The sequence below is a fragment of the Vidua macroura genome, chromosome 26 (genome assembly GCF_024509145.1).
Source record: "Vidua macroura isolate BioBank_ID:100142 chromosome 26, ASM2450914v1, whole genome shotgun sequence".
NCBI lineage: Eukaryota > Metazoa > Chordata > Aves > Passeriformes > Viduidae > Vidua > Vidua macroura.
In genome coordinates, this window is record NC_071596.1 from 1,775,435 (window position 1) to 1,797,079 (window position 21,645).

The following is a 21,645-nucleotide window of genomic DNA, read 5'->3' on the forward strand; positions in this document are numbered from 1 at the left end:
ATGGGATCAGCTCCTGACCTACCACTCCTGGATCTGCTCAATCCCCCCATCATCTCTGCACTGCTCAGATGCTCCTAGGGTCCCTTAAAAATGGGAACAGCCCATGGGAGCCTGTGCCTGCCACATCCTCACCAGGGGATTTTCACCTTCTCTGACTTTCTTGGCATTTCTGGGACCTGCCATTCCCTCTCATAGAGCCACAAGGAAAAGGAATTGCTGGTTTCCAGCAGCCAGCTGGGGCAGGACTGGGAGGTGCAGAGCAGAGCTGGGCCCACCCAGAGAGCTCCAACCCCCCCATCCCAGCTATAGGGCTGCCACTCTCCTGTGGGCCAGAGGCTTTGGGTGTCCATGGGGCACGTACACACAGAGAGAATCATGGAATGGGTTGGGCTGGAAGAGACCTTAAAGTTCATCTTATTCCAGCCCTTGCTGGAATAAGTGGGCAGGGACACCTTCCACTATCCCAGGGTGCTCCAAGCCCCTCCAGCCTGGCCTTGAACACTTCAGGGATGGGACAGCCACAGCTGCTCTGGGCACCTGTGCCAGGCCTTGCACACATTCAAGTCATTGGTTTCAGGGAAATGAAGCAGAGCCGTGGCTGCTGCTGAGGGAGTGGGGCTGACCAGCCAGAGCAGAGCAGGGCATGGGCACAGGGCTGGACCCAGGCTGGGATGTGGGATCAAAGGTGGGGACCGGTACCTTTACATGTGTCCAACAGGGTTGTGACCGTCTCCTAGACCAGGATGTGAAGCTGACAGTGTCATCTGGGGGTCTCCTACCACTCCGGACACTTTCTCTTCTTCCCGACGCTTCAAGCAGGCCGCTTTTGGGTTCAGATTGCGCTCTGTGCCCAAAACAGCAAGGGAGGGGAGCAACCTCAGTCTGGGCAACAGCATCACCCCTGGCAGCAGCATCCCAGAGGGACAGCAGGGACCATCCCAGGCAGGCCTGTGTGAGGAGATGAGCTCCGTGCAGCGCTCGCTGCTGCCCGCAGTCCCTGCAGGATCCTGCCAGGCCCCTGCTCGAGCAGAACCCCAGGCCCAGCTGCCCCCCCACTTCAGCATGGAGTCATGGAATGGTTTGGGTTGGAAGGAATATTAAAGTCCATCTTGTTCCAACCCCTGCCCTGGCAGGGACACCTTCCACTATCCCAGAGTGCTCCAAGCCCTGGCCAACCTGGCCTTGGACACTTGCAGGGATCCAGGGGCAGCCACAGCTGCTCTGGGCAGCCTGTGCCAGGGCATCTCCATGTGCTTGTTACAGGAACCCCCAAGTGCCTCAGCCAGCACTCAGAGTTGAGGACTGAATTTTCCAAAGCTGCATAATGGGATCCAGGTGCCAAATTATATTAAGCATGACCAGAGAGAGAGAGGAGCCTCAAATCCACCCCGGGCCGGGGCTGGGGAGAGCTCAGCAGCCATAGGTGCTGCTGGCGCTGCAAGCACACAGCTCAGACTGAAAGCAGGAGTCAGGACAGAGCAGCACGAGCATGCAGAGACAGGGGGAGAGACAGGCCCCGAAATGCACCTGCCAGCGGTACCATACCTCGTACTTGCTGCTCCAGGCCCAGAATGACCTGCACCGCTTGCTGCAGGATGATCAGTTTGGTCTGTGCTTTGTCCGTTTTTAAGTGCATCTGGCACATGCGTCCCAGTTCTTTAAAGGCCTCGTTAATGTCCCGCACGCGCACCCTTTCCCTGGCGTTATTGGCCATTCTCCTCTCCCGGTCCCTCAGATCTTTGTCCTCCAGTGACAAGGCCTCGTCTGTACTGCTGGGTTCATAGCACCACAGGGGTTAGTCAGGGGGTGCCACCGAGGGGGGCTCTATGTTGCCGTGCTGGAAGTGCTCCGGGTGTCCACTGGAAATGGCCCAAACGGCCTCACTTTGCAAAGCCAATTCCTCTGGGTGCTTCCCAGAGCAGCCCAGGCTGTGTCACCTCTGCGAGCCCAGGGAAGGTGCTGCCAGCACAGGGCCAGGTGCCCAGGGGACTGGAGGGGTCACTGGGGGCAAGGCTGGGCATTGATGCAGCATCACCCACCAACACCTCCTACCCTCATCAAAATTTGCCTTCCTGTTTGTTTTCAACTGAAAACTCGAAGACTGGGGGAGGCTCTCTGCCAAAAACATCAGGTTTGTCCCCCATGGAAAGATTTTGGCAGGAAGCAAATCCTTCTTTGTAAGAATACTTCCCGAATTCCATCTGCAGCTTCCAATGCTGGTGTTTGGAGCAGTGGTGCTGCAGCAGCAGGAGCAGCCTGGCCTGGCACCCTCTTAGGGGCCAGGGCAGCATTGGGAGTAGGAGCCAGGGCTACTCTGAGGATCAGACTCGGATGCAGACACTGAATCCCAATCATTCCACACAGACAAAAGCCTGCCAGAAGGGGTGATTTTTTTTTTCCAGGCACAGTCAGAAGCTCTGGGAGAGCCCCCACTGCTGACAGCACCCCAGGATGCCCGACACAGGCAGGGATGGGGGAAGCAAAGTTGTGCTGGCAGCATCTTGAACCAAGGCCTCGCCCATCCCCTTGAAAACCTCAGTTTAAGCCCAGACGACCTTCTCCCCCAGAGCAAAACTTGCAGGAAGACACCTATCTGTCAGGACACTGGGACAGCCTGTGGCCTCGGGCTCCTGGGGGGCCACGTGGGGATAAGCCTTTAGCAAAGAGGGGCCGCAGAGTCAGAGCTCTCCTGGAGAGCCTCCGGACAGTGCACGGCCATGTGAAGGGGGAGCAGGGGCTCCCTGGGCAAGCACTGCCTGTGTGGGACAGAGGGCTGCTCACTGGCCCTGCTGCACCCTCTCCTCACTGCCTTGTCCCTGGCCTGTGTCCCCTCCTCACTGTCCCAGCTGGCACTGCCACCTCCTCTCCACATGCCCAGCACAGGTGTGGGGACAGGGCCATCCTGGCACCTGTGCCCCCACACAGGACCCCAGATCCTTCCTCCAGCACAGGCTGGTGGCTGCAGGTCCTTGCTGGTGGCCAGTCTGGCTGGTGGCTCCCCCAGCAGTGACAGGGCTTGGATGTCACACCTGGGCAGGACAGAGCTGTGTCCCCACCACCGGCACGTACCACTGGCAGCTTGCACTGTGTGAGGATGGCATGCTTAGGCTGCCTTGTGCCCCTGGGGGTCATCAGCAGAGGTGACCCCTGGGGGTCTCCTCCTTTCCCTTCCTGCAGCCGCTGTGGCAGTGGGAGGATCCTGGCAGCCCCCCATGGCACACAGGGACCTGGTGGCAGTGCTGCCAGAGGGGGTGTGAGGGTGGGATTCTCTCCTGGAAAGCAGCACAAACCCAAGGAGGGGACACTGCCTGTCTGCACTATTTGCTGAGGGAGCCTGCAGGGCTCAGCCACCTCTCTGGCTGCCTCCAGGAAGGGTTTAAAAAGGGACAAGCGTGGGAGACCAAAATGAACACGGTGCCAACTCTGCCTAAGCCCTGCCCCACCCTCGATCCTGCCTGGGATCCGTGAGCAGCAAGTACAAGGTAGAGTGGGACCACCGAGAGGTCACGGCTGGGGCATGTCTGTAGGAGATTGGAAAGAACAGAACCAAAAAGTAAAAACTTGAAATAAAAAAAAAAAAAATCAAAAGGAAGGGGAAATTAAAAAAGAAGACAGGAAAAAATATACATGTTATGAAAGGCAAAAAATTACAAACTGAAGAGAGGCACAAAGGACTCCAACATCAAGGCACAGCAAGGCCAGCAGAGAGGAGCACAGGCAGGCACAGCCCCCGACGCGTGTTACACAGCTCTGCAGAGAGAAAGGGGTTAACCTGCCCCGGGCCGCTGCAGGCGGAGCAGGGCCGGGCAGGAGCATGCACTGCGGGATGCGGGACAAAGCAGCCACGTCCTGGGCGGGCCAGCCGGGCCAGCCACCCTCCTTCCCTCCCTGCCATGGGTGCACACGCGCTCTGAGGGTGTCCCGGTGAGGGCAGAGGCTGCAGGCGCCCGCTGGCAGCTCCAGGCTCAGAATGCACACTGCTCCCAGCCTGTGGTGGATACCAGTGCAGGCAGCGAGGGCTGGGGGCATCCCGCTGCCCTCGCACAGCTCCCGTGGCCCCAGGGCTTTGCCAGGTGCCACACTGCGGGGACAGGAGCACAGAGCCCCGTCAGGCACACAGGCTCTGTGCTCAGAGCAGCCCTTGGAGACAGCAGAGCTGGACCCCTCTGGGAGATTCTCTAGTGGGGTTTCTGTCACTTTGCTGGCCGAGCACTGAGCACAGGACGGCACAGGCGTCCCCGTGGGGACCGGCATGCAGCACACGCGGTGGCAGCGGGGGACAAAGGAGAGAACAGCAGGGATGGATGCAAAAAAGGAAAAAAAAAAAAAAAGGAAAAAAAAAAAAGGACATCGATAGCCTTGGGTTATTCCCCAAGGCTACAGGGGAGAGAGACAGTGCGAGGCACCACAGCACGTCACAGGAGACAGACAGACAGACAGCCCCGTGCCGATCAGGTACGTAAAATATCACCACTCCGGGACCCTCACTGACCTCTAACTTGTTGCTCCAGGTTCAGTATGACTGATACGGCCTGGTGTAGGATTAGCAGTTTGGTCTGCGGTTTTTCGCTGTTTAGGTGCAGTTGGCACATGCGTCCGAGCTCCTTAAAGGCCTCGTTGATGTCACGAACCCGCAGGCGCTCACGGGCATTATTGGCGACCCTCCTTTCTCTCTCTCTCTCGGCTTTTTGCTCTGGGGGAAGAAGATCGTCCTCCTCATCCTCATCTTGACTAATGGTTTAAAATAAGAACGAGACAGGGACATTCCTCGTGTGCACTCTCAGCACCGGTCAACTCACAGACAAGAAACACACGGTGACGCACCAAGATGCCGAGCCCCCCGTGTGCCCTGCCAGGACCTGCTGTGCCAGGTCCTGTGCCAGGTCCTGTGCCAGGACCACGTGCAGGGACATGCAGGGGCTTCGGAGAGAAGCAGTTAAGGCTCTTCTTTTGCCTCTTTTTTGTTTTCTTTTGTTTTTAAACAGCAAAGAAAGAAACCACAATGTGATTAAGGCCTGAGCTTGTTGCCAGGAGAGTGCAGGGCGGCCCAGACAAGGTGAAGGCCAACACTGGAACCCCCGGCTGGAATTTGGGAAGGTGCAGCCCTCTGCCTCCAGGGCAAGAGTGGGGCTGGTGCTGCCTCTCTGGGCACCATCACCCTGCTGAGGTCTCCGAGCTGGTGGCAAGGCTGCAGAGCAGCCAACACACTGAAGGACTCCACCTGAGCCACTGCCACTCCTCTGGCTGGATGTGACAGAGGATACAGGAGCCCAAAGCAGAGAGCAGAGACGCCCCAAGGCAGGGAAGGGCTCAAACTGTGTCTGACTGTGGCTGAGCACTTGCTCCTTCCCTGCACGGCCCCAAGTGCCCACACAGGCAGGTGGGGGATGAGGTGCATCCCTCTGCTTTAGGAGCATGAGGATGCCCTGAGGCCACAGGGACAGAAGCCAGCAGGAGGATGGCAGGGACCCTTCCCCCTGGGGCAGTAGCAGGAGCCCAGGCTGTGTGAGACCACACCAGGCTCCAGGGTGGGCAGGGGTTGGGGGGTCTGTGCCACAGGATGACCCCAGGCCAAACCAGGCCAAGCCCAGTGCCTGGTGGGTCCTGGCAGCTGGACACCCCAGCCCAAACACCCCTGGCCTGGGAACAGAGAAAGTGAAGGGAGAGACCTGTTCAAAGAGCACCTTGTTCTGTTCCGGGAGGGTTTCAGCTCCTTCTTCTCCTCTTCTGAGTTATCTGCCACCGATGTGTTCTCCTCATCCTCCTTCTCTTCCCTCTTTATTTCGCTCGTTCCTGAGGAGACGCTGCTCCGGCCCAGCCCCCCGGACAAGCCTGCAGAGAGAGCAGAGCCACATGCAGAGACTGTAGGCTCTGCTCCTGCAGTGGCATCCCAAACTCATCCTGCATTGCTGCTCCATACTCGGAAGATGTGAGGGTGCTGCCTCTGCCCTGCTGACACTCCCCATTCTCCCTCTTACTTCCCTTACTTCCAATTTGGGAACCAACCTGCACAGCAGAGCACTGCAAACTGTGCACCCACACCTGGTAGGGGAAACAGGAAAATACAGTCAAACATGTAGGGTTAGATGGGATATTGGGCAGGAATTGTTCCCTGGCAGGGTGGGCAGGCCCTGGCCCAGGGTGCCCAGAGCAGCTGTGGCTGCCCCTGGATCCCTGGAAGTGTTCCAGGCCAGGCTGGATGGGCTTGAAGCAGCCTGGGATAGTGGAAGGTGTCCCTGCCCATGGGAGGGGGTGGAAGGGGATGAGCTTTAAGGTCCCTTTCAAGCCAGACCATTCTGGGACTCTGTGAAACCTCTGGAAAAGGCCCCAAGTAGAAACTGCCCTGTGAATGCTGCAAGGAAGCACCAGCCTTGCAGAGACATCCACCTCCTCCCAGGCTGCACAGGCCTGGACCCAAGCCCCACAGGTGACTCCCCAGACCCCCAGCAGGTGACCCTTAGCACAGGTGAACCCTGTGAACAGGTGAGCCCCATCTGCAGAGCTGCCTTACCACTGTATGTGTCCTGCTGCCTGCTGAGGTCCGGGAGCGAGCTGGGCTGTGAGGGAAGTGTGACATGGTTGTGGAGCAAGCTGGGGTTGTTGGACAACCCATCTTCGGGGTGGCCTCCTCCCACCTGCAGCACAAGGAGCAGAGCGAGCCTCAGGGAGGGATGTGTCACGGCCAGCAGGCAGTGGGGTCATTCACCTGAGCAGTCACCCAAGGACAGCCCCGGGCTCCAGGGACCAGGCTGAGGCACAGCTGTGTGCTCCCCTCACCCTCCCAGCCCTGCAGCTCCGGAATGCAGGAGGGAAGAGCCAGCCTGCTCCAGCACCAGCTCTCTGGGACTGTGCTGGGACCCTGCAGCTCCCTGCTCTGAGCAGGAGCTGCACCCAGCCCGGAGCTCCTGTTGCTGCTGTCCCCCGCCCCGAGGAAAAGCCCCTCTGTGCCCGCTGCAAGGCCAGCACAGCAGAGAGGACACGTGTCCTGTGCCCATTGAGCGCCACTGTGTCTGCCACCTCCCCAGCGCCACCGGAGGGACATCCCAGCAATGTGAACTTGGCTCCAAAGGGGCTGGAGGCAAAGGGTGAGGCGCCCTTCTGAGCCCAGGGCCCCGAGGCAGTGCCACACAGGCTGGGGACTGACAGGCAGAGCCAGCCCCCAGCTGGCTCCCCAGCTGGCAGCAGCCTACAGAGCACATGTCTCATTCCCTGCTCAGGAGCAGAACCCAGGGAGCCTGGAAAGGGATCACAACTGCTTCTCTGGAGACTGGAGATGTGTCATTGTTTGCTGCAGCAGGTAAGCAGCTCTGCCAAAAATGTGCTGTTGTGGTCACCAACCTCTAGAAAAGGGGGGACCCAGGTGACCCTGCATGGGACCCCAGCATCCATGTGCCCAGGGCACCCTGGATCCATCACATTCCCCGCAGCTGGAATGAGCCCTCACACACCAGCACTCCCCACGTGCACAGAGGGACGTGGTGCCTGCCCAAACCATTCCAAGTTTCTGGTGACACCTGGCACTCCTGTACCCACTGGATCCCTCTTCTCCTCCCTGCATATCCCAGGGATGCCTTGAAGTTGTTTTGAGGGATTTTCAATCATGTTGCAGGGAAAGAAGAGCAGGTCTCTCACCATCTCTGTCTGCCCTGAGAAGGGGCACAAGGGAAGGGCACACAGAACTTGTGCCAAGGCTGGACTCAATGCCCCCAGAGCAGCTGTGGCTGCCCCTGGATCCCTGGCAGTGTCCAAGGCCAGGCTGGATGGGGCTTGGAGCAGCCTGGGACAGTGGAAGGTGTCCCTGCCATGGCAGGAGGTGGAACAAGATGAGCTTTGAGGTCCCTCCAACCCAAACCACTCTGGGATTCTACAACTCAGCTCTCCCTTGCAGGAACATGGGAAGTGACCTGTGTGCCTGTCACCCATCCAATGCTGCCAGCACCTGACCCAAGCTGGACCACACTGAGCTGCTCCTGCACCAAAGGCAATGTCCCTCTGAATGCCACATCACACCACATGTGACACGTGTCCCCAGCGTGTCCCTGCCAGCTGCCACACTGCTCCCACACTCACCAGACTCGGGTGTCTGTTCCCCAGGGCCATGACTGAGGCGGGGAAGGCCTGGCCCAGGCTGCCCACGGCAGCACTGTGTGCTGGTGCTGAGCCCAGCAGCCCGTGCATGTCCCCGTGGTTGCTGGGCATGGCAGAGGTCTGGCCCACGGCGTGGTTCCTCAGCACGTGGATGGCTTCATCCAACCTGTCTTCCATTTTGTTTTGCTGGAAGGGCAGGACAGAGACAGGTCTGTGTTTAAGTGCCCGATCCCTGGAGGTGTCCAAGGTTGGATGGGGCTTGGAGCACCCTGGTCTAGCAGAAGGTTTCTCTGCCTATGGCTTTATGATCCCTCCCAACCCAAACCTTTCCATGATTCCAATCCAATTCCAGGACTGCAATCCAATAAAGCTAGCAGCCCCCTGCTGCTCTGCACTACAGAATGGCTGGTGGCAATCCTGGACTCAGGTGCCACAGGGCAGGGATGGGGAGAAATAACCCCCCCAGCCAGTGCCATTCCCCAAAGGCATGACAGGTCACATGAGTGGAGCTGCTCAGGGCAGGGAAGCAGAAACCTGCCAGGAATCCCTTGGGCCAGGCCAGACCCCTGAGACAGGCCTGGGCTGGGGCAGGGGGAGGGTGCCAGGGGACTCAGCTGCTGGGGGACTCCAGGTCAGGGATGCAGCTCTGCTCAGCTGCTGCTACCCAAATATCCATCCCTGGCCAACCAGCTGATTCTGATTCCAGGTGTTCAGGGGAGAGGGCACCACCCAAAAACCTTTCACCACCAGGCCCTGAGGGATGAGAGAGAAAAGGAGAACCCCGAGTTTTTGGCGCCACTCACCAAAGTGTGGAGGCTCCCTTCGTAACTGGGAGATAAGGCACCCGCTCCGCCCGCCCGCGGCCACTGCGACGAGCCTGGGGACAAACGCAGAGTTGGGGACCGGCCATGGCCACGGCTGCCACTAGATGGGGCTGGAAGCTGGGCCACCGCGGCAGCACACCGGCCACCGTGCCACGCACAGCACTGCTCGGGCCACGCCAGCACCACCCGGCCCTGCACAGGCCACTGCGGCACTGCGTGGCACTGCATGGGCTACCACGGCACTGCACAGGCCACTGCGGCACTGTGTGGCACTAAATGGATCACCACGGCACCACATGGGCCACTGCAGCACCTCACGGGCCACCAGAGATGTGTGGCACTGCATGGACGCTGTGGCACTGCGTGGCACTACAAACTCTGCTCTGGCTCAGCCCTTCACCTCGAGAGGCGTCCCAGTGTCCCCGGTCCCAGTGACTCGCTGTGACCTCGGGGCCAGGTTATGCTGCACCCCAGGCACAGGGAGCCTGGGCACCAGCTCTGCTGGGCACAACGGGACCTGTCCTGCCCGAGGGGACCAGGAATGGGCTTTCAGCAGGTGCTGAACATGGGTTTTAACACTTGGCTGCTTCCCAGTTCCCACTGCACTTCTCCCACGGGAGGCAAATCCAGCCACAGCCTCTCTCAGGTGAGACACGCAGGGACAGGGTCAGGAAGGGCAGGAGAAGGTCCCGGGATTGCTGCCAGCCCTGGGCTGAGGGTTTGGGGCTGACCTGGGAAATTCGCTGCCTGGGAGCTCCCCAAAGCAAACGCCACCCCCCTCACCCTTCACATTGTCACTCACCTGCGAGGCCCTGCGGGGACCCGACCGGGGTGGAGGGGTTGGAGGAGAAGTTATTGCTAGAGTGGTCGGGGGAGTAAATCTGCAGGAACAGAAGGGGGACGGTCAGCAGTGCCATCCTGAGCTAGCTGTCCCCTCCCAGTGGCACCCACCACCTGCTGGGACCTCTCTGCCCAAACCTACAGCCAGCACAAAGACTGAGCCCAGTTCCCCCCAGTTCCCCCATTAACCCCGGGGTCTCTCTCTGTCTCCACTGTCACCACCCCTGAGTGCAGTCTCTGCTCTTTGGGACCCCTCTCAGGAGGAAGCAGGAGCTCTCAGGAATTGTTGCAGGGTGCACTGTCAGCACCCCTCTGCCACTGTGCAAAGATCACTGAATGGGGCAGAGGCAACTCTCTGGTAACCCAGTGAGACCAGTGCCCTCCAGCTCGAACCAGCACACACAGGGCAAGGACTACTGGGACCTGCAAGTCCTGCCACAAGGTCTGTGCAGGGTGGTCTTGGCAGAGCAGCACCAGGCTGGGAGGGCACAGAGCAGGAAATGGGGCTGCAGGGCCACTATAACCTGCAGTACCTCAGTTTCCCCATCCACCAAAAGGTGCCGGGACTGAGATGACAGCACATGGAGAGGACAAAACCCTCCCTCAGAGGCTGCTGTGGATTTGGGGTGCATTCATCAAATGTGTCCACGTTCCCTGCTGGGTACAGGGTGCCTGCAGCAGTCAGGACTATCCCAAACCCTTACCGAGGCCAGAGCCTTCCCAAGCGCGTCTCCGGAGCTCCCGGCTGTGGTTCCTCTGTTACCTGCCAAGAGAGACACAGATGCCACTGCCAAGGCCCCAGACCCCAGCAGGACACAGTACCCTACAAGATCTTCTTTGGGGACACATGCTCTGGGGTGGAAATTTTCTGCTTTTATTGCTTTGCTTGAAAATTAAATGTTTGTCCAGCTCGGAGCAGCTCGGACATGGGGCACTTTCCCCTGGAAGCCACCAAGGGGCTGCAGGGACATCTCTCCAAGCTCTGGGCTGGAGGTGAAGTGCCACCAACATCAATCAAACATCTCTGCTGCAGCAGAGCCATTGCCATGGGGCTTCTCAAACACCAACAACCACCAATGCACTGGAAGATCCCGGAGGTCTTTTCCAGCCTTAATGATACGTTCATTCTATGAATCCAAAACTTACTTCTCCATAGAAAAACAAGCTTTTTTTTCTACAAATCTCTGTTAGGATCCTCATTTCCTGGGGAGCACGAGCTCATTTCAGTAACAGGTTCAGCAGGGTCAGAGATTAAAGCACTCGAGGGTTAACGTGGTATCCAAACCCAGCAAAAATATTCCCATTCTGGATCTAGGGGAGCAGCTTCACACAGCTGTAAATCCATCCCAGAACTCATCTAAGCCATAGCACCTCCAGGAGATAAAACCAGAGCTGCTGGGCTTCTCCCAGACCCATCCCAAGAGCTGTAAAGCCCCAGACCAGCACCCAGGTGCTCCAGCAGCCAGAACCTCCCTGTGCCTTTTCCCCGGGCAGGGACTCCAGGCCCAGGTGACACACGAGGGACTGAAGGTGTCTGGGTGTGTTGGATGCCTCAGGCACCAGGTCTGCACAAGCCTTGGTTCTCCAGGTGAGCCTGTGCCCGGCCGTGGAGCGAGGGGGTCACTCTGTGACTGGTCATACCCATGATGGTGTCCGTGCCGCTGATCGGGGGCGTGTGACTGGACACTCCGTACGCCGTGGAGGCCGAGGAGAAGCCGGACACGGAGGGGAGCCCGCCGTTCACCTCTCCTGAATGCAGCTGGTAGTTCTGGCAGGGAGGGGGAGCGGGGTGAGAGGGGCCCTGGAAAAGCTGTGGGGTTCAGCAGCCGGGGCAGGACCCAGGTGGCTCGGGCCCACAGCCAGGGGAGAAGGTGCCAGGGAGGTGACACAGCCAAGGGGACACGTTACCATGCGTTCATGCTGGTGTAAACTGTTGAAGCCACTGGACTGCGGGAGCGGGGACGAGGAGCTGCCCAGCATGGCACCGTAACTCGACTGGCTCATGGCACCCGGGGAACTCCACAGGTCTGGTGAGTTATGGAGTCCATCTGCAAGGAACCCAGAGCTGAGTGGGGCAGGGACAGCAGCAAACAGCCCCCAGCCCCCAGGGGGGAACAGGTCAGCCCTGGCTGAGGGGCTGGGGCTGTCCCCACCCCATGTTCTGCCTGTGCTGAGCATCACCCACTGAGCAAATCAGGACAAACTCTCTGGGCCAGGGACAGGAGCCCAGGAAGGGCTGGAGCTGTGCCAGGGCTTGGCATTGAGCTCAGGGAAAGGTTCTTCCCCCCAAGGCTGCTGGCACTGCCCAGGCTCCCCAGGGAATGGTCCCGGCCCCGAGGCTGCCAGAGCTCCAGGAGCGTTTGGCCAGCGCTCTCAGGGATGCTCAGGGTGGGCTTGGTGGGGTGGCTGTGCAGGGACAGGGGCTGGGCTGATGATCCCTGTGGGTCCCTTCCCACTCAGGATATGGATGATTTTGGGGCTGCATTGTGTCTCATGCACTCCTGCCCTGAGCTCCCTCCAGATGTGCAATCCCTCCCATGGTCCATAACAGGCAAGGCTGCCCTGCTCTTCCTGGCTTGTGGATCACAGGGCTGGGAATAACTCACCTGTCATGTAAAAGGCTCCAGGATACACAGTGCTGGGAGGTTTCGAGGGAGTATATCCAGCTGGATCCCTGCTGTAGTCATCACCTGAGTTGGATGGATACACCTGTGGGGCAGGAAAGGGCTTGAAGAGAAGGGCTTGCTCAGTCCATGGCCCCACACCCTCACTGTGGCTGCCCCCAGCCCTGCACAGCTTAAACTTCAAACCTCAACCTTCAGCAGTGTTTGACCACCTCTCCCATGGCAACAGAGCAGCAAGTGCTTCACTCAACTGACCTTTCAAGGGTTGGAGGGACAGCTGTGGCTGGCCCTGGATCCCTGGAAGTATTCCAGGCCAGGTTGGATGGGGCTTGGAGCACCTGGGACAGTGGAAGGTGTCCCTGCCATGGCAGGGGTGGCACTGGATGGGCTTTAAGGTCCCTTCCAACCGAAACCATCTGATGAGTCCAGGAGCTTTGCTTTGATTCATCCCACAGCAGATTTGGGGGGGGGGGGAGGGAACTGGAGCAGCTCAGCCAAAGTCCTCAAAGGACACAGCCCTACATGGAGCAGAGCAGGGGACAGGGCACAGAGGACAGGGCAGAGGGCACAGATGACAGTGCAGAGCACAGAGGGCACAGAGGACAGGGCACAGGGTTCCTTTCTGTTTGTTCCTGTCTCCCTCCTTGGTCCCCAGAACCTGCCCAGCTCCAGCAGAAGTTTTGACTCTGCTCCAGTTCCGTTTTCCATGGTTATAACTTTTTCTGGGTAACCACAAAAGCCACCACTGCTGCAGTGACCCCACACTGGGGGGACAGGCTGGATGTTGGCAGCAAGCACCCGTGTGGCCTTGGGACCCCCCTGTGCCAACCCTGTGCCAGGCTCCTGAGCACAACCCCTGCTCAAAGCCCTCAGGAAAATCAGGCTGAGGGGAAACTGAGGCACGTGGGGCTGAGCAGCCCCTCATAGCCATTGTCACAGGGGAGGGACAACTCTCAGACAGCCCTCACACAGCTCTTGGGTCAGATTTCTGCAGCACTGTTCAGCCCTGTGATTTAACAGCACATTAAGCAGAAGAAAAAGCTTTTCCTTCCCTTCTAAATTAACCAAACCCATCCTAGAAAGCCCTGACTGAAAATCAGCTTCTGCCAGGACAAAAACAGACTTTTCTTTTTTTGAAGCAGAAATTCGACATGCAAAGAAACCGAAATGGCATTCAAAGAAACTGAAATAGCACTCAGATGATGTGAGAACTTTTGTCACAGGTTATTTTCATCTCATTTGATTCATTCTGAAACCGATAATCATTTTTTTTAATCCAGCCGAAAGCAGAGGTGGGGCAGGGGCCAGGCTCTGCCTGGCACACACAGTTCTCTTTGGGAAGGAAACTTGCCTGAGTTTCTTTTTCCCCACAGCCAGCTGCTCCCTTCCAGCCCTTGTCCTCACCAGCAAAAAGGGACAAAATTGATGGTGGGGAATAAAAGACACAATCAGAGAATCCTTAAGGTTGGAAGACACCTTTAAGATCAAGTCCAACTATAAAAGCAGCAGCACCACCATGTTCACCACCAACACACATCCCCAAGTGCCACATCCACATGTTTTTTTGAATGATTCCAAGATGGTGGCTCCACCAGGCCCTGGACAGCCTGCGCCAGGCTTCCTTTTGTTTAAAAAAACAACCCCAAAGCCCCCCAGAAATCCAACAAGGGTCAGTGGAGCTGGGAAGGGTCTGGAGCCCCAGGAGAGGCTGGGGGAGCCAGGAAAGGGGCTCAGCCTGGAGAAAAGGAGGCTCAGGGGGGACCTTGTGGCTCTGCACAACTCCTGACAGGAGGGGACAGCCGGGGGGGTTGGGCTCTGCTCCAGGGAACAGGGACAGGAGGAGAGGCAACGGCCTCAGGCTGGGCCAGGGGAGGTTTAGATTGGATATTGGGAAAATTTCTTCACTGAAACTGTTGGGAAGCATTGGAACAGACTGCCCAGGGTAGGAGGGAGTCACCATCCCTGGAAGTGTCCAATCAACGTGTGAATGTGGCACTTGGGGATATGGGTCAGCAGTGGCCTTGGCAGTGTTGGGGAGCAGTTGGACCCCGTGACCCTTGGAGGGCTTTTCCATCCTTAATGACTCTGTGACTCTACAGAGAACTCGTAAAGTGAAGACAAAAAAAAAAAAAAAAGAGATGGGGGGAAGGGCAAATCCTGACAGACACTGGCAGCTGCCCTTTGTCCCTTGCTCAAAAAAGAGAATTCCAGGCCCTGGTCCCCAGGATGCTGCCGGGTGCTGTGGGCAGAGGGAGCCGCGCGTGGGCTGGGGGGGGATGGGGGAGGCACTGGAGAACGGGAATGCAGCAAATTGACTTTTCCTATAATTTGATTAAATAGCGGGAGCCGGGACAGGGAATGGAGCGCAGCACGTCTGAGAGCCCCGCGCCATCTGGCAGGGGCTGGCTCGGGGCCAGGCGCCCGGCAGCTGCACCAACAGCCAAGCCAGGAACCCACGGAGAAAACAACGGCGATAAAATGGCAGGGATGGAGGGACCAGGGCTGCAAAGCAGGGGGAGGTTCACCTTGCTGTGCGTCCACCCTGCTCCACCACCCCTGGAACATCTCCTGCAGGACCCTGGGGGACCAAGTTTCAGCACACTCCTGGCCCTAACTCCTGTTAATTGTTCCTTTTGCTGTCCAGCACAGGGGAGGCTGTGAAAAGCCAATTCCATTCTGTGCACGGAGCCGGGAGCCGTGTGCGGGCACGGCGCCGGGGCCGGGCCGGGCAGGGCGCTGCAGGCAGCTGGAAAGCAGGGCCAGGCCCCGCTCCCCAGCCCCTGGCCCCAGCCCTCAGGCCGGCGGCCCCGGGGACCTCCAGGTGAGGTCATTTCCTCCGGTTAAAATTTGCCAGCACGGCCAGAGCCGCTCGAAAAGCCCCAGAGCTGGGATTTGCAGCGCTTTGTGGTCTAGGGTTGTTTTTCCCTCCCTGTTTTTCTTGCTTAAATGCAGGAGCTGGGGTGGGACTCTGGGCAGACTGAGGCTAAACAGAGCAGTGACCAGACTGGGAATGCACAGCCTGAAACAGCTCCCAGGCACTGAACTCACTGTGGCAATAAAACCCTGCAGGAACCAACTTGCACAAAATCCCTGCCCGGGTTCCTCTGGCACCGCAGCCGATGTGGGGCCACATCCAGCCCTGGATTCTGTGCCCAGACACAGCAGCCCGTGGCCAGGAGCTGCAGGGAGACTCCAAGGGGCTCCATGCCCTGAGGGCAGCCCCAGTCCAGCACCTGCTGCATAGAATCATGGAATGGTTTGGGTTCAGAGGGACCCCAAAGCCCATCTCATTCCACCCTTGCCATGGCAGGGACACCTTCCACTACCCCAGGCTGCTCCAAGCCCTGTCCAGCCTGGCCTTGGACACTTCCAGGGATGGGGCAGCCACAGCTGCTCTGGGCACCCTGGGCCAGGGCCTGCCCACCCTCACAGAGAACAATTCCTTCCCAGTATCCCATCTAGCCCTGCCCTTTAGCTCCTGGAGCCCCTTCAGGCCCTGCCAGGGGCTCTGAGCTCTCCCTGGAGCCTTCTCCTCCCCAGGTGAGCACCCCCAGCTCTCCCAGCCTGGCTCCAGAGCAGAGGGGCTCCAGCCCTCAGAGCAGCTCTGAGGCCTCCTTGGGACAGAAGCACTGAGCCCAAAGGCCCTGGGTTCCCAGCACTGGTTCCTCTGTGCCCGTCCCTGCCTGGCATTGCCGCTCACACCCCCTGAACCCCCTCACGCTGCCGCTGCCTCTTGCTGCCTTTGGCATCACTCCCTGCTCACCCACCCACCCTCAGCTCCTGCAGCCGCTGACCTCGGCGAGTTTTCAAAGCAGCTTGGGAATTACAGATTAAAGCACTTCATTTTAATAAGATGCTGATTAACCTATTTATTTTGCACGGGGTCCAGCGATAACACGGGGCGGGCTCCTGCATGGGCGAGTCAGACAAGAAAGAGCCTTTGATCCGCTGCCTTTGAGGCCACTCCTGCTTCACACTTCTCCTGCCGCCTAGGCACAGATCTGTCTCCCCAGGTGTGGAAGTTCAAAAACAAACCAGGAAGCTGGAGCTCCCAGCACAGGGAGGGTGAGGGAAAGAGGCAGAACCAGCCCGTGCTCTGAAAATGAGCCTTGGCATCAAGGGGCAGCTGAGGCAACAGCCAGGGCAGAGAGGGAGATTTAGGTTGGATGCTGGGGAAAAATTCCTTCCTGGTACAGATTTTCCAGAGAAACTGTGGCTGCCCCTGGATCCCTTGAAGTGTCCAAGGCCAGGTTGGATGGCTTTGAACACCCTGGGATAGCGGAGGGTGCCCCTGGCCATGGCAGAGGTGGCACTGGATGAACTTTAATGTCCCTTCCAGCCCAAACCATTCCACAATCCTATGGAAGACTGGAGTGCAGGTGTCACTCAGACACAGGGAAGGGGTTGAGCTGTGTCAAATGCCAAGCAGCTCTTCCTGTGGGAATCAGGGCCCTCCAGGGCTCTGCCAGCAGGACAGGCCAAGCCCCAGCACTTTGAAATTCGAGGCCAATAAAGGCCATTTGCTGGGGTGATGTTTTCCCCACATGTCGACTGGGGTTTAAAGCTCCAAATTTCACACAGAAACTCGAGGCAGTGACACAGATTGTGACTCAAGCAGGTTTTCCCTGTCAAAACACAGACTCCTGGAACTGTTTTCTGTCTCATTTGGATTCACGTGGACCCTCCAACACCTCCAGGTCTGTGAGCCAAACCTGGCAAGGCCTCAGAGCCCTCCTCTCCCTCTATCCTCCAAAACCAGCACCTCGGCGTCCAATCCCAAAGGCAGAGCCTGTGGTGGAGGTCACAGCTGTGCACCAGCAGTCAGGGAATGCCACAGCACGAATTTCCCCCAGGGATGGGGGTGTTCCCTGAGGAATGGGGCTGTGTCACACCAGCTTTGGCAGACAGCGAGGGCACGTCTCCAGCACAGCCCAGGTCTGGGGACCGGGCCCAATGGGACAGAGCTGTCCCCCTCCAATCACGCAAATATTCCAGGCAGGAATGCAGCCCCGGCCGCCAGACAGCTCCCGTGTTCCTGCAGGAACCCTGCAGCCCGCTCCAATTAGCTTTCCTGGAGATCCCATTACTTGCAGCCACAAAGACATTGTTCAGTTTATTCCCCTGAACAGCCGCGGGAGCAGGGATAGCGTATTCCTGCAGGCTGCTCAGCTTTCCTATAAAGCAGCACACACCTGGAGCGGGCTCAGCTGCCTGCCCCCAGCGCAACTGCGAAACCCGAGCCGCCGGTGTCGCCTTTCACCCGGACACAGCGGCAAACACGGCACTGCGGGCTCCTTCCCCACGGAGCTCCCCATCCCATCGCTTCTCTGTTCTCCCGCACGGGAATTCCCTTCCCCATCCCGCTAAAATCCCAGCCCGCGATGCATGCAGGGCATGCAGGGTCCTAGTTGCTGGCAGCTTTAGTTTGGGAGAAATCCTGCAAAGTTTGCAAATTTTTAGGTTTGGCACCCCAGTGTGAGTGGCCACAAACAGAGGCTCTTTTCCATGGGAAGCAGAACTCATTTCCCCAGGGTCTGGCTATCAGCCCAGGGGTGGTGTTTGGAGCTCTAACGGCAGCAGGGTCCTAGCTGCTGGCAGCTTTGCTTTTGGAGAAATCCTGCAAAGTTTGCAGATGCTGGCGTTGGCACCCCACTGTCGGCCGGTTTTGGGGCAGAGGGAGCAGGGATGGCTCCCAGGGCACGGGGAGATGGGGAACACGCTGCTGCCACTTACCGAGGAGGGGAGTCCAGGAGGCACCTTCCGAACCTTTTTGGGCTGTCCATCTGAGTCAGAGAAGAGAGGATTTGAGTTTTCAAGGGGGTTAGAGGGAGGGGAAACGAGCTGCAGCAAAAGTCTCCGGGCTTGGAAACTACAGGTACAGACAGGGCTGAGATCCCAAATGTCCCTTGGCCAGTGAAAATGTCCAAGGATGAGTCTCTCCAAATTTTATCTGCTCCCTATGGGGGCAGGTTTCACACCCACACAGAGATCCCAGGACAGGAAGGGCTTGTTGAGAGAGACTGAGCCCATAAATATAATAGCATTTAATGTTATAACCCCTCATTGGGTTTTTTTTTTGGAAACACTTTTAACTTGAAGTGGGTTTGTGGAGAGAGGATGCAGAAAGGGAACACATACAGGGCTGGGCTGTATTTTCATTTGCTTCCTACACAGGGATAGATTTGGGAAAGCTTTACTGCTGCAGGAGGCAGGGATGTGCTTCCCAGGGACAGACCCCAGCCCCTCCCACCAGTTCCAGCTCTGGAGGGGGACACAGTGTCCTGGGGGAAGGGGACAGTTCAGGGAGGTGGTGGGGAAACATTTGGAAGTGGCTCAAGGGGCAGCACTGGCTAAATTAAAAAAAACCATATATTTTTCATAATTATTACTTTTATAACTATTTTTCTATAATTGTTGTTTATTATTTTTCAAAACTATTATTTATTATTTTCATAATTAAGGAAAGCCCTGGCTGGGGGGTGCAGGGTGCTAACACAGCAACCCGCCAAGCCATCCCTCCATCTGCTGGGATGTACCTCCAGAGCAGAAATTTATCCCACAGAATGCTAGAGAATAATTTTCCAGGCTGAAGTGGCAGCACCAGAATAGGTGCCTTTTTCTGAAAAGCACTGAAAAATGCACTCATCACTGGGTCACTTCTGGTTTCACTCGTTGGGGAAAGCCCAGAATAGCAGCAGGAAAGTGGCTCTGCAGGGTGCAAGGGGAACTGTGACAAGAAACACAAGTTCTGGGGAACTGGAGCTTGTGTTCCCTCTGAAGTTAAACTCACACCTGACCCCAGCCTTTGGGAAAAGCTTATTCCCAGGTCCATCCAGACATGGGCAAGCCCTGCTTGGGAACAGTGGGGTGGGCAGGGGGAGCTCCTGGAGCAAACATTCCCTGAGTCCCAGGCACAGCTCCAGCACCTCCTGCTGCCTCCTGCCAGTCCTGCCTGCTGCAGCTCCAGGAGGGCCACCAGCCACAGAAACAGCCTCCACGGCAGCCCAGGGTTTGCCAGGAAGGATGAGTGATGTGCAGTGTGGCTGGAGGTGTTTTTACAAGAACCTCAAGCCATTTGCTGCTTTCAGATAATCTGGCATTTTCCAGAAAGAGGGAAACCTGATTCTGAGCACCCCTTTTTAGAGGTTAGATATCACTCTCTAGATATAAACAAGATATTTAAATACATTCCCTCCCCAAAAAAGAGCAAATGCCAAATTCATGCCAAGGGCACACGTGGCAACATCAGTCCCTCATTCCCAGCATCAATGTCCTCATTCCCAAGGGCAGATCTGACGAGGGCACCTGCCCAGGTGGCGTGGTGGCACCCAGGGGACATGCAGTCACTCACCTATGCTGCTCTCAGCACCTCTCCTGCGAGGATTGTTGGGGTAAGAGAAATACTGAGACCCTCCTTTGCCCCCCGTGGGGGAAAGAGTGCTCGGGCTGGCGATTCCCATCTCGCTGGGCAGGAAACCAGGCTGCAAACAAGGAGAGAGAAAAGCCCTTCCATGGAATTACACTGGAAACGACTCGCTGGGAGAGAACAGAGCTGCTTTGAGCCACCTTCACACCAATTCAGCTGAGGGGAAAAATAAACATGAGCCAAGGGGCCAGGAGGGAAAGCAAATCTGTAAATATGGGGGTGGAGGTGGGGGAATAGGTGTGGAGGAACAAAAGAGGCTTTCAGCTTGTGCTTTCCTGCTGGACCCCAGCAAGGAACCTCTGCAAACCAGGGATGCAAACCAGCAGGTGCCATGGTGGGGGACATCGTGGTCCCACGGTCACCTTGCAGGTGCCATGGTAGGATCAGCATGGTCCCATGCTCACCTTGATGTCCAGGAGAACAGCTGGAGCCCCATGTCACCAGCCCATGTCGTGGCCAATGCCCTGGAACAGTGCTGCCACTGCTCAGGGTGGTTTTCTCCTGAGTTTTATCAGGGAAAAGCCAAATCCCTCTTTGTAAAGTCAGGAAACTCCTCCCTTTGTTTATCCCAGCTGACCTTGGGCACGCTGGGAAGCAGCAGAGCCAGAGCCCAGGGTGCTCCCTCCTGGGATGGAGCCTCTCCTCCAGCACTGCCCCTCTCACCTCAGGAGGAAGTTCAGTGTATTTACATGGAGCTGCACAGGGCTGCCAAAGGGCCCTCAAGTCCCAAAAGCTCAGCTTTGACCCATCTTCTGAGGGCAACACATGGAAATAAAGGAGGATTTCAGGCTTTTGAGAAACTGGAAAGAAAAACCTTTGCTTTCAAACTCCGTCTCCTCCAGAAAGGGGTCAGGGAGGGAAAGAGGAGCTCGTGTGTTCACAGCTGGTGACATTCCTGCAATCTGTTCCACTGCTCAGGTTTCCTCTGCTCTGGACCCGCTCCGTGCGTGGCCAAGGAAAGCACCCAGAGGGATCCCGAGAGCTGCTGCCCTGCTCCTCCTGCAGGCAGGAGACACACTGGGACTTTGAGGCAGTGTCCCAGAGAAAGGGGTTTTCTTCCCATTTCCTCTCCCTGGGGATGCCCCAGGAGATGGTTCAGGGTTAAACAAAGGGGAAATGCCCTGCCAGCTCTACCCTACCAGAGCAGGGCACTTTTGGCAAGAACTTGATCCCCATCCAGGGCATCTCCACCAGACAATTTTTCATCTTTTCACAAACAAAACAAAACAAAAAAAAAAGTCAACCCCCCTCACTCCCCCAAACTGGAGACAGAAGCAACAACTGCTCTGGGGGCCACAGAAGCTCCATTGGCCTCCCCCCATCCCCCACAAGGGGGTTTTGTCTCCTCTCCACATCAAGTGGGATTTGCCACCCGATCCCCAGCCCTGTGCCCGCCTCTCCCGGGGCCTCTCCCGGCCATTTGCCCCCGCATTTCTGTTACCTTATATTCCCCCTCCTCCACGAAAGCCCAGCAAAACCATCACATCCAAAAGCAACACTTGGCACTGGGCCCGGTTTTCTTTGAGCAGCTTCAGTGGTAAATGAAATCCACTCTGGCACAGCCAGCACAGCTGCTCCAGCAAAGGAAACATCCTCACTTCAGAGAGGAGGAAATTATGACAAATTTGTGTAAAATTAAAACATGTAATATGTGTGTGTGTACATGGATAAAGTAAAAGCTGTCCGGCCAAAAGCTCCTCCCTTGGCTCTAGTGCTGGGACTGCTTCCCCAGGGCCACGGCGGGCACTGAGGGGGCACTTGGAGCCACACATCAAAGGGAGGTGCTCACTCCTTCCCAAAAACTATTTCTGGATGCTGGTGGCAGCAGGGGAGGTTATCTCAG

At 57.5% G+C, this 21,645-nt stretch overlaps 1 protein-coding gene across 10 annotated transcripts in view; it reads right to left on the minus strand.

The window, feature by feature from the left end:
• The window catches only part of TCF3 (transcription factor 3), an 83,917-nt gene that overhangs the window by 6,773 nt on the left and 55,499 nt on the right, over positions 1–21,645 (minus strand). For 2 of the 10 annotated variants that reach the window (XM_053999232.1, XM_053999233.1), the window contains exons 7-19: positions 19,728–19,857; positions 18,110–18,159; positions 12,359–12,461; positions 11,661–11,800; positions 11,394–11,520; positions 10,457–10,515; positions 9,715–9,793; positions 8,892–8,965; positions 8,071–8,274; positions 6,512–6,635; positions 5,670–5,832; positions 4,493–4,731; positions 700–844 (exon numbers count right to left, since the gene is read on the minus strand). In XM_053999232.1, coding sequence (XP_053855207.1) covers positions 702–844; positions 4,493–4,731; positions 5,670–5,832; positions 6,512–6,635; positions 8,071–8,274; positions 8,892–8,965; positions 9,715–9,793; positions 10,457–10,515; positions 11,394–11,520; positions 11,661–11,800; positions 12,359–12,461; positions 18,110–18,159; positions 19,728–19,857 — 1,635 coding nt within the window. In that variant the 3' untranslated portion in view covers positions 700–701. Of the gene's footprint in view, positions 1–699; positions 845–1,545; positions 1,773–4,492; positions 4,732–5,669; positions 5,833–6,511; positions 6,636–8,070; positions 8,275–8,891; positions 8,966–9,714; positions 9,794–10,456; positions 10,516–11,393; positions 11,521–11,660; positions 11,801–12,358; positions 12,462–18,109; positions 18,160–19,727; positions 19,858–21,645 lie in introns of those variants that run through there. The other 8 variants (XM_053999238.1, XM_053999237.1, XM_053999236.1 and 5 more) reach the window with 8 other exon arrangements.